The 11,615-nt window shown below is 37.6% G+C and overlaps 1 protein-coding gene across 2 annotated transcripts; it reads right to left on the bottom strand.

Annotated features, from left to right (window-relative positions):
- Positions 1–2,014: 2,014 nt before the first annotated feature.
- Positions 2,015–9,849, bottom strand: MTERF1 (mitochondrial transcription termination factor 1). Of its 2 annotated transcripts, XM_040644287.1 has the most exons (4): positions 9,756–9,824; positions 9,162–9,223; positions 8,135–8,241; positions 2,015–5,350 (listed from the first exon to the last, which is right to left on the bottom strand). In XM_040644287.1, the coding sequence occupies exon 4, from the start codon at positions 5,317–5,319 to the stop codon at positions 4,183–4,185; it is 1,137 nt and encodes a 378-aa protein (XP_040500221.1). In that variant the 5' UTR covers positions 5,320–5,350; positions 8,135–8,241; positions 9,162–9,223; positions 9,756–9,824; the 3' UTR covers positions 2,015–4,182. The 2 variants fall into 2 exon arrangements, with proteins under 2 accessions (XP_040500221.1, XP_008684443.1); XM_008686221.2 differs by lacking the exon at positions 8,135–8,241 and having other exon boundaries at positions 9,756–9,849.
- Positions 9,850–11,615: the final 1,766 nt, after the last annotated feature.

Genomic DNA, 11,615 nt, shown 5'->3' with positions numbered 1-11,615 from the left:
TGCTACAAAGAAGTTGTCCCTCCCCAAACTTCCAAAGATGTCCTGTGTTGTAGTGCTGTGCATCCCACTTGTCATTGGCCACAACTGTTGCTGCTATATCACCGACTACCATCTCAGGTATAATCATGGTCAATTAAGAATCAGCATATATGATATATATACCCCCCTCTATATATGCCCAGGGTCCCCTCTTTTTTTTAATGTTCCTTTATATTTTATTTACCATAAACATGAAGAGAATACAGCAAATACTGGAGAAGGGATTTTTAATAATTTTTGGATGTAAAGCTTAACATTTAAAATTACGCTTGCTCCCCCCATCCACTCCACTTCAACAGATATCATTTAATTTCATATATGCTGATCCTAGAGGTATATCCTCTATATACAGATGAGGCATATATAAAGAGGTATACCAGCATATATAGGTATAATCGTCATGACAAATAATGCCTTTTTCCTCTCCATCAACATTTTGTTTTTTTAATTGAAGTATAATTAACATACAATGTTATATTTGTTTCAGATATACAGCATGGATTCAACAAATCTATACATTACTCAATGTTCACCGTGGTAAGTGTGGCCACCATACAATGTTACAGAATATTACTGACTATATTCCCCATGGTTTATTTTTCATCTCTGTGACTTATCTATTTTATAACTAGAAGTTTGTACATCTTAATCCCTTTTACGTATTTTGCTCCCGTCCTCACCTCACTCATCTTCCCTCTTACAACCACCAGTTTGTTCTCTGTATTTAAAGGTCATTTGGTTTTGTTTGGTTAAGATCCCATATATAAGTGAGATCACATGGTATTTGTCTTTCTCTGACTTATTTCATTTAGCATAATATCCTCTAGGCCCCTCCATGTTATCATACATGGCAAGATCTCATTTTTATTCATTCATCTATCAAAGGACACTTGGGTAGCTTCTAGATCTTGGCTATTGTAAATAATGCTGCAATAAACATAGGGGTGCATATATCTTTTCAAATTAGTGTTTTCATTTTCCTTGGGTAAATACCCAGTAGTGGAATTACCAGATCATATGGTATCTCTAGTTTTAATTTTCTGAGGAACCTCCATACTGTTTTCCACAGTGGTTACACCAATTTATATTTCCACCAACGATGCACAAGGATTTGCTTTTCTCCACATCCTCACCAACACTTGTCTTTTTGATACCAGCCATTCTGACTGGTGTGAGGTGATATCTCATTGTGGCTTTAATTTGCATTTCTCTAATTAGTGATGTTGAGCATCTTTTCATATATCTGTTGGCCATCTATAGGTCTTCTTCAGAAAAATGTCTATTCAGGTGGTCTGCCCATTTTTTAATCGGATTGTTTTATTTTGGGGGTGTGAGTTGTATTAAGTTCTTTATATGTTTTGAATATTAACCCCTTATCAGATATATCACTTGCAAATCTCTCTCCCATTCACTAGGTTGCCTTTTTGTTTTGTTGATGGTTTCCTTTGCTGTGCAGAAGCTTTTTATTTGGGTGTAGTCCCAACAGTTTATTTTTGCTTTTGTTTTTCTTGCCTGAGAAGACATATCCATAAATATGTTGCTGAGGCTGATACACAAGAGATTACTGCTTGTTTTCTAACAGAAGTTAATGGTTTTAGGTCTCACATTTAGGTCTTTAATCTATCTTTAGGGGCTTTTTTTGTATATGATGTAAGAAAGTGGCCCCGTTTCATTCTTTTACATGTAGCTGTCCAGTTTTGATGCTGAATAATCTTGTATCTCCTTTGCTACCCACCTCCCTCAAGTTCCTTATAAACTTGTTAGATTCCAAAGAAATTACTCCGAAAATACTCCCATAAAATTCAGAAGATGTAGGGAACTAATACTTAGTTAACAATAACATTTACTCCCAATAATATCACTATACCCATACAATGGAATACTTAGGAATAAAAGGTAATGAAATACTGATATGTGCTACATGTACAAAACTTGAAAACATTATGCTAAGTTAAAGAAGACAGTCACAAAAAAACACATTTGTATGACTCCATTTATTTGAAATGTCCAGAATAAGCAAATTTCAAGAGATAAAAAGTAGATCATTGGTTGCTTAGGGTTAGGGAAGGGAGGGGACAATGGGAATTTACTGCAACTGGGCAAAGGGTTTCTTTTAGGGAGCAAACACATATCCTAAAATTAGATTGTGATGATTATACAGCTCTATGAATTAAAAAATATATATTGAATTGAATAATTTGGTGAGTTATATGCGAATTCTATATCAATAAAGCTATTTTGTAAAATATTTATTATAGCTGTCATTGAAGAGTTACTACTTACAAAAAGACTTAGAGACTCTATGTCATCTGATTTTTGCCAACTCTGCAAGGTCAATTTTTAATCTTACAGATGAGAAAAGAAGTTCAGTGAAATTGAAATATTTACACATACAGAGCTGGTCAGGAATGATGCCCAGATATATCATTCTAAAGAAGTATCTCTCTAAAGCCCATGTTTTCTTAACCATGCCATGCTTGCCACCAATAGTGTACTGGCAATAATTATAAGTATCATTGACATCAAATGGCCTTGAAAAAAACGCATTTTGTTTCTATCCGTGGCAGGAAAAAGTTTTTTTGAGGCATCACTTAGGAAATAAGGCTTCAAAGATTTAGCATCACTGTTATTTAATTCAAAATCTACATCTAGAAAACAAATGCCTCTGGAAAACAACTGGAAGTAATTAAGGTCATATAATCTGTTGCTTCTTTTTTAGTTTATATCAGAGCTAGATTGTGAATGTCTTCAAGATACAGACATCACCTGATTTGTCACTTTTCAAGTCAGTGCATCTAAAAATTCCTTGTTCTTTATTTATATTAGATAAAATGCCCACAAAATATAAAAATACAGAAACTATTACCATTTGTTTAAACTACATTAAGTAAAAATATTCCTTTATTTAGATTTTATTACTTACATTTCGTTTTTTATACAGACATTTAGAGGTCTTTACAAACAACAAACAACTTGCTAGTTATTCCAGAAAGATATGTGGATAAAACAGGTAATTACAAGAGGAAGAAACACAGATATACTAAAAGAACCATATATTGTGACTTTTCCACCTATAAAGCAACTAATCACTATTAATTGTTATATTCATCTATTTGCTGCTGTAACAAATTGTCACATTCTCAGTGGCTTAAAACAATACAAATTTATTATCTTATGGTTCTATAGGTCAGAAGTTTGACAACAAGTCTCAGTGAGCTAAATTCAAGGTCCCAGCAGGGCTCTGTTCTTTTCTGGGGGCACCAAGGGGAGAATGTTTCCTTGCTTTTTCCATTTTCTTAGAGGCCACCTGCATTCCTTGGCTCAAGGGCCCTTCCTCCTTCAAAGCCAGTAAATAAAGCCAGGGTCAAGTCCTTACATCGTATCCCTCTTCCGTTTTAAGAACCCATATGATAACACTGGGCCCATACGGATAATCTGGGATAATCTCCCTGTCTTAAGGTCCTTAACTTAATTGCATCTGCAAAATCCTTTTCCAATGTAACAGAACACATTCAGATTCTGGGAATTAAGACACTGACATCTTTGGGTGGCCATTTTTCTGCCCGTCATAGTTGCCTTGTCTTTAAAGAAATCAGGATATACCCACAGTAAATTCAGCCTTGGAGGGAAAGGGGAACATACTAATGGTTTAAATGGAGAATGCATAACTTGAGATGAAAAGCCCTCCTTTTTGGTTTGTCACATTTTTACTGGCATTCTATTTTGAATATGAACCACAATTAGATAACAGGAAAAATCAGTTGCAATTCAAAACACTGAGAGGAAACAGAACTATCCAAATGAATCTGTTGATTTTTTAATCTGAACAGAAACCAAAAAAGCTTATTTTGTACTTTCTACCCTTCCACCCTGGCGCTCAGGAACTACCATTCATATGACAGGCACAGCCTGTAGCATATAATCAGATGTTGTATTAATTCAAACTAGAGAAAAGGTAGTTGGGAAGACTATACTAGAGCACACTGACCATGAGTTTTTATGAAACTTTAAAATAAAATATCCAAAGGATCATTATGTACGTATATATGGTTAAGAAACCAAAGCTCTCCTTTTTGAAAGGCCCAAATTCAAAATGAAGTATCACTACATCACTGACACTTTTTAATTCCCCAGAACAATGTTCTATTCAATGTTTAACTTTTTCAATTTAGCTTTGTATCTTTTCTGACTCCAAGATAAAAGAGCAATGTTTGATGTACTGAAGTTATAGCCAGCATTTACCAATTCTTTGATTCGACTCTTTAAAGTATTTATGCTTGTATCCAAAATCCGAGGATTTTCAATTATTTGTGATATGCTAAATGTTTCTTCTTTGAGGCAGTCTATTTTATCATTAAACTTTTTCTCTCCCAAGAAGATCACATCTGGATAGCGTAAGATAAACTTGTGTATCTCTTCTTCAGTACACCCAAGAGAAAACAACTTCTCTTTAATATTTGTGTAGTTTCTGTTGACATAGTCATTGGAAAGGTCTAGAATTTTAGCTCCTGGACCACAGAGAAGAACAAGCAGCTTCTCATTGTCCAAGTTGAAAGTTGACTGTAAAAACTCAATGTTAGTTTTTACCCGTTTGGTACTCTGAATTAAGATGAAAGGGTTTTTTAAAATTATCTTCTTAACAAAATCTCTGGGCTTATTGTGACCCAAAGACAAACAGACTTCTTGCAAAAATTCAATCATCTGTTTATTCAGATCTAGACTGTTGGAGAAGGTACGTGGGGCATTGGTCAATAATCGGCAAAGGCATTTATGGGTCAATCCGACTGAAGAGAGGAACTTTATATTATTCTCTAAGTTTAGGTTATTATTGGACCGAAAAAAAGATTCAGGAGAACGTTCCAAGATATTTACAATTTCAAGGTCTGATGTCATTATTTTTCTCCACAGATCCCACCGTTTTGAAAGACTTTCATGTGTGCGTGTTATGGCTCGTGGATATCTTGATATAATGCTAGCAACCACTTCTTTGCTAGCTCCTTTGGATAGAAGGAACATCTTCAGGTCCTGCTCTTTAGTTCCCATCCTATTAAAAACTCCAGGCTGTCGTTTTCTCGCCATGTCAACATCTACTCCCATCGTAAGTAAGTTATTCAGTAATTCTTCATTCTCCGAAGACTTGCTGTCTGCATTACCACACTTCACACTAAAAAGCCTAAATGAAACTGATTTAAGCAGGATTTCTGCTGAAAATCGGATCATCCAACATCTTGAACCAAAGAGAAAGTTATTCCTCATACACAAGAAGTTTCTTGGTGCCATAATGGTCAGGTATCCCAAACCTTTTGGAATGCTGTGTAAAACAACATACATATTATACAAATGCACGTGTTAAACAGCTAAAAAACCATATTAAGATCCTATAAGCATCATGGTCATTTCTATAAGAAAATATGTATAGCTCCAGCTCTCCTGGTGTTGCAGTAACGATTCAGCCACTGCACTCCCACTTTCTACTTCACTGTTTCTGATTATCTGTGGGCCTGGGGCTGCTTCCATTCTTAATGTGAAGAAAAGCACTATAAGCATCATCACTGTCCCACAACTATTCCTGCCTTTATGTTGCTACCCAAAACCAGTTGCCCCTCCCTACCTCTGCTTTATCCTCCTAGTTTTCAAACCTTTGGCTTATTCCTACTAACCAATGCTTTCAATTCTTCCTCGTCTTCCAACTTTCCAGATCTTTGGTCTTGCCTCTGCCTAAAGATACCAGACTACTTTGCCCCTGTTCCCTCTTCTAGTTCCTCACACTCTAAATATAGCCTTGAAAATCAACACTTCAGACTACCTAATTTCCACTTTAAACACCTTTTTCTAGACTCATGGTTCTCTTTAAACCCATGCTATCATTAGTCTCAATTCTTAGCTTTATATAGACCTCTGGTCAGCAGTTCCCAATCTCAATCTCTATGTCCTTCAGTTTATCCTATTTCCCCTAGGTTGTAACCCAACTACTCCAAATCAATTTTTACCTTCAAAATGATCTAGTTGGGCTATTTAATCCACATAGTAGAACTCTGCATCTGCCTTCAGCTCAGGTCATGATCCCGGGGTCCTGGGATCAAGTCCCGCATTGGGCTTCCTGCTTAGTGGGGGAGCCTGCTTCTCCCTTTGCCTGCCACTCCCCTGCTTGTACTCTCTCTTTCTGACAGATATATGAATAAAACCTTTAAAAAAAAATAAAATAAAAAATAGATATAGACGGTTCCAACTCACCACTATTGTCTCTGGGCTTGAGATACTGCTTTCAAGATCGGTATCAAAGAAAGCCTCTCTGTGTCTGCCCTTTTAATTACACTAATTTTTTTTAAAGATTTTATTTTTAAGTAATCTCTACACCCAGCGTGGGTCTTGAACTCACAACCCCAAGATCAAGAGTTGCATGCTCCACTGACTGAGCCAGCCACCCACCCCTTCATTACACCAATATAACAAGAATTTAAGAGTGTGCCTACAGGCAGGGAACTCTACTGTATTTCAGGTAATTTATAGATCCTCAAAGAATTAAAAAAAGATTCCCAAACTATAGAATCAAATAACATTCAAACAAAAATTCAGGACACTCACAAAATAAACATCGAACAGCAGCACATTTTAGATTGCCCTATACTGAGTTCACTATTCTTTACTTCTCCATAAAACCACATACTACTCTTTAACTACATATTCTTCCAAAAATGCATGAATTTAGAAACTTAAAAAGAAGATCCTCCTAACTAAAGAATGAAGGCTCTCCTTGCATGGCTCAAAAATCTGTTCTCTCTTCCAGATGCGCAAGGGTGACCTCTACTGGACAATGGTACAGAACACTGACAGTGGTAGGTAAGACCTGGGCTTTGGGAAGAGGGGTGAAAGATGATCCAATGGAATATAGGAAGCAAGCAGTGAAACTCCAGTTTATATCTTAGCCTTTTAAAAATGCCACTGTATTTGTGTTTTATATATACAATGTAATTGTACTGTAAAACATATGTATAATTAGTAAGTCAATATACATACATTGGAGGTACATGTATAAAATCTTTTTTACTGAGAGTATACACAATCAAAAGTCTGAAGACAACTACTCTGGACAACAAACTCTTGAGATGATTAGCACCGTGACAAACAGGCTGAGCAAGCCACAGAAAGTTCAAAAGGAATTGTACTAATGACAGACTAACAGTGAAAATATATGCCAAATTTCTTAACAAAGGAGTCATAAATCAGTTAAGGTTTCTCCTGAATCTGTCTTGTGTATAATTCGCTCTCTGAGGAAATATCTTTCACATGAATTAGCATGTCTAAAACCAAACTGAACATCTTTCCATTCCCAAACTAGCTCTCTTCTGATGAATGGAATCACTACCGCTATCCTAATAGTCACTCATGATAAAAATCTAAAAGTGATCACTTTCTTCCTCAACCCCATTGTCATTGAATCATGTAGATTCAGCTTCTTCAGTATCTTCGTTAGCATCTCTACTCTTTGCTATTCTCCCTCACCTAGACTATAACAGCCACCTAACCTGCTTCTCCAACATCAGTCATGCAGAACTGCCACCACAGTATACCTATAAAACGAAGTGATTACATCCCTTATTCCCCAATTAAAGACCTTTATAGCTTTCCCCTAGAAAGCAGAATCTTCACACTCACCTTCAAAACTCTCACCACACCATTCCAACGACCTTCCTAGCTATTTGTTCTAGTCTACAGACTCACAACCAGGCATTATTGCCTCTCAAACCTCAAATTCTAAACATTCTTGCCCATTTTTGTCTCCTTGCCTTTGTGGAAGCTATTCTTTCAGAGAGGCCCATCCTCCCATATCTATCCATAGTACAAGGTCTCATTCAAATACTACCTTCCCACAAATCTTTAACTTAACAAATACTGCTGAAGTGAACCATTTGTTTTATAACTTACTACTGAAGAATCTAAGACTAGGGGCGCCAGGGTGGCTCAGTCAGTTAAGCGTCTGCCTTTGGCTCAGGTCATGATCCCCCCTGGGATCAAGCCCTATGTCGGGCTCCCTGCTCAGTGGGGAGTCTGCTTCTCCCTTTCCCTCTGCCTCTCCCCCACTTCGTGCTCTCACCTGCTGTCTGTTGGTGAGCATGTGAGAATGCAGGAAATTCTCAAATACCACTGTTGAAAGGGAATTTAGCACCATCCACCATATCCTTTAACCCAGCATTTTTACTTCTTTAAGATTATCCAAAGGAAGTAAAAGGACAATACACATTTGTTATTAAAAAGGATGAGTATCCTAACATTATTTGCTATAACAGAAAAGAAGAAACCTATCAACAGAATGATTCATAAGTTATGATACATCTATATAATATAATACTATACAACCTGATTTTTTAAAAAAGAGGTGTATCTAACACAATGGAAAGATATCCAAGATATTCTACATGGCAAACTGCATAACGGTATAGATAAAATAATATCACTTATATAAAGGCGGGGACGTTAATATATACAGAGGGTAAAAAGGCAGTAAGAGTTGTCTCTGAAAGATTAATGGAGGCTATGTACTGTTCCTGAACTACTGTGATATTATTTAATAAATGTTATTTTGCAACCAGATAAATTAAGAACAAATTAAACTGGCTCAGGGGTGCGCAAAAAGTACTGGTAAATATGTTACCTTTATCAGTTTTTCAGTTTTCAATACAAAAAGAGTTAAACCTGAAAAATACTGATGTTTTACTTTTAGCACCTGATCCACATTCAAAACATTCCAATAACACCTAGCAAGGTAATAAATAAGCAGCCTAATGCAAAAAGTACCAACTGTCTCAATCTACAAATTTCAAAAATAATTAATATTCCATAATTTATTTCAATCTCTCAGTTCGCTGTCTTTAATTAACCAAAACCATTATTTCAAGGACTAAAGTCCAAAATTAACGAATACACTGAAAACCTCTGTACTCATAACTTGTAAGGCCTAAGGAATAAAAGAGGATTTCCTTGTTCCCTGCTGCACATTTCGCTTGATAAAGGGACTTTTAACGGAGATGGCTAATCACTGCCCCACAGTACTACATTCCAGTTGGTCTTCTTTTGATAAAACAAGGTAAGTTTGGAGATCTTTACAGCAATCCATTTCTCACCTAGTTTGTCTTAAAGAGAGAGGATGTTGCATTTCTCCTGAAGAGCTGGAAAACTGCTGGCCCTAAAATGGAAAAAAAAAAAAAAAAAAAAAGGCGGGGGGGAGAACAAAATATTGTCAGCACTTCGTGATACAGAATAAAGAAATCGATCCCAGCTAACACTGCATAGAGTTCTTCGGATAAGCGTCACCTCTTACGTACTAAGCATCTCTCAAAGATACCAAGAAGAAAACGGCAAGAACACGACCCTGAGTATTAATGGGAAAAGGTAGCGTAATCACGCATATGATTTGTAAAACCGGAGCTAAATGCTTCACATATATTGTCTTACTTCAACCCCACAATTTAAAAGGTAGGGATTATTCCTAAAATTAGAAAATCGGGGGAAAGGCCGAGCTCTGTCACAAGTTTGTATTAGCTCACTGAAGCTAATAGAGTAATTCCACGGGTTCCATTCCATGGGTTCTCCCCATCCCTCTTCCTCCCCAAAACCGACTCGCCAAGGGGCTGCGCGGGAAGGGTTCTCCACCATATATCAAAATCACCCAGACCCACTTCTAAAAAGAAAAAGTACACGCGCTGCGAGCCACAGACCTCAACCTGGATTGTATTAGTATTCGGTAGATGGCTTTACTTCCGCCTCTACGGCCCGGGGCGGGACCGAAAAGCGGAAATGAACAAGACAAACTTCCGGTCGCATACAGGTGACGTCCCCTTCTTTGCGCCCCCCGGCGGCAGCTTGGCAGCCCTCTGCAAGCCCGACGCGAAGAATCAGCAGGGGGCGACAAGAGATCGTGGTGAACGCTGGGAACAGGCCATCTGGGGCTCGTTTTGGAGGGAGGCTGGACTCTGGGCTTCCCCGAAGAACGGGCCTGGAGCCGAGGGTGGGCTGCAGAGATCCATTGCCTGCTGGCGACGTGCGGTAGGAAAGTCGCGATGATATACATGAATTTTGCAGCCTGGTAGGGTAGGTTATTATGCTGATTAATGTGGTTAACATATGCCGGTAAACACCTTGGCGTTTGGTGTCGGAAGACGAGTGCAATCTAGGGCTCCTGAAGAGTTCCAAATTCTCTTTCCTGAGCGCTTTGGAAATCCTGGAGTGTGGCTGCTAGTCCGAATTTAGCTTCAGCAAATAGGCTGGGAACCAATTCTGATATACTTCGATTTAACTGCTTGCAGCACAAATTCCTTATGCTTCTTCTGAAATTGTGACAAGCCTAGGCTATTTCAAGTTTCAACAGAAACTTAATCTCTACAGCAGAAGCATTTTTGTCACCCTTGAAGGCGTCGCTTATTTAAACCTTCCTGGTATTTAAACCTTCCCGGTCCTGTCAATCTCACTTGACTGGCAGTGGTAGCAATGGAGATTAAACTTAAGTTCAAAGCAATTCCGTTACCGCCAAAAGAAGGATTATGCCTAAATTAATGAAATAATCATCAAGCTGCCAGGTTATCTTCCAGAGGAAGTGATTTCGTCTTTAGAAAAACAAAAAGTGGGGGAGAGGGTTGGTCCAGAATTCTGCAAGGAAGAATTTCCTGCTTTACCCTACTCCACGTAGGAGAATATGATAAATTTTTCTTTATCTCATGCACCAATTAATGTTTTATCTTCACTCTGTCCCTTAGACTACAAGCTAGCTGGTATGTTGTCACTTTGTTTTGATTGAATTTTCTGTTTTATTGGTTTATGAGGGTAAAGATTTACCTTTGGAACTTTAAATTACCAATAATCAGTTTTTCTGGTAAGTGAAATTACTCACTGCTGTCCCTCCAGGTAAAATGTATTTCTGAAATGTTAGAAATGGCCTTTATGTGAATTTCTTTTTTTTTTTTTTTAAGATTTTATTTATTTATGTGACAGAGAGACAGCCAGCGAGAGAGGGAACACAAGCAGGGGGAGTGGGAGAGGAAGAAGCAGGCTCCCAGCGGAGGAGCCCGATGTGGGACTCCATCCCGGAACGCCGGGATCACACCCTGAGCCGAAGACAGACGCTTAACCACTGCGCTACCCAGGCGCCCCATTATGTGAATTTCTAAAATCTATTTCTGCATGGAAGGAGCTCCTATATCTGAGTTTATATTTACTGTTATATATAAATACATAAACTTACATGCATAAATATATAAATATTATATTTATAAGCTACTCTACAATCAATGTAAAACAATAAAATCTATTTTAGGAATCATTGAACTTCAGACTTAAGAAGACCTTCGAGATTATGAATCCCTCATTATGAATCCTCTCATTTTGCTGTTGAGACATTGAAACCCTTACAGTAGGAGTCAGCAAGAGAATACATGTGTTATACCTCCTTAACCAGTAAGTCTTCTATGATTTATACTACATGCACGGACATAGATGATCAAAGGTTAGTTCAGACTTACACTTAGGTTTGTTTTTAGTAATGTGTGTAGGTAAAGGAGTTTGGTTCTTTTGAAAATAAGTGC

This window comes from Ursus maritimus, unplaced genomic scaffold, assembly GCF_017311325.1.
Source record: "Ursus maritimus isolate PB19 unplaced genomic scaffold, ASM1731132v1 scaffold_3, whole genome shotgun sequence".
Classification (NCBI taxonomy): Eukaryota; Metazoa; Chordata; class Mammalia; order Carnivora; family Ursidae; genus Ursus; species Ursus maritimus.
This window is presented reverse-complemented; position numbering and strand designations above follow the sequence as displayed.

Coding starts and splice junctions, on each gene's coding strand:
- MTERF1 (XM_008686221.2), bottom strand. CDS start 9,193: ATGCAACATCCTCTCTCTTTAAGACAAACTAG. Junction 5,351..9,161: donor CTCTCTTTAAGACAAACTAG/GTGAGAAATGGA, acceptor TGTTTTACACAG/CATTCCAAAAGGTTTGGGAT.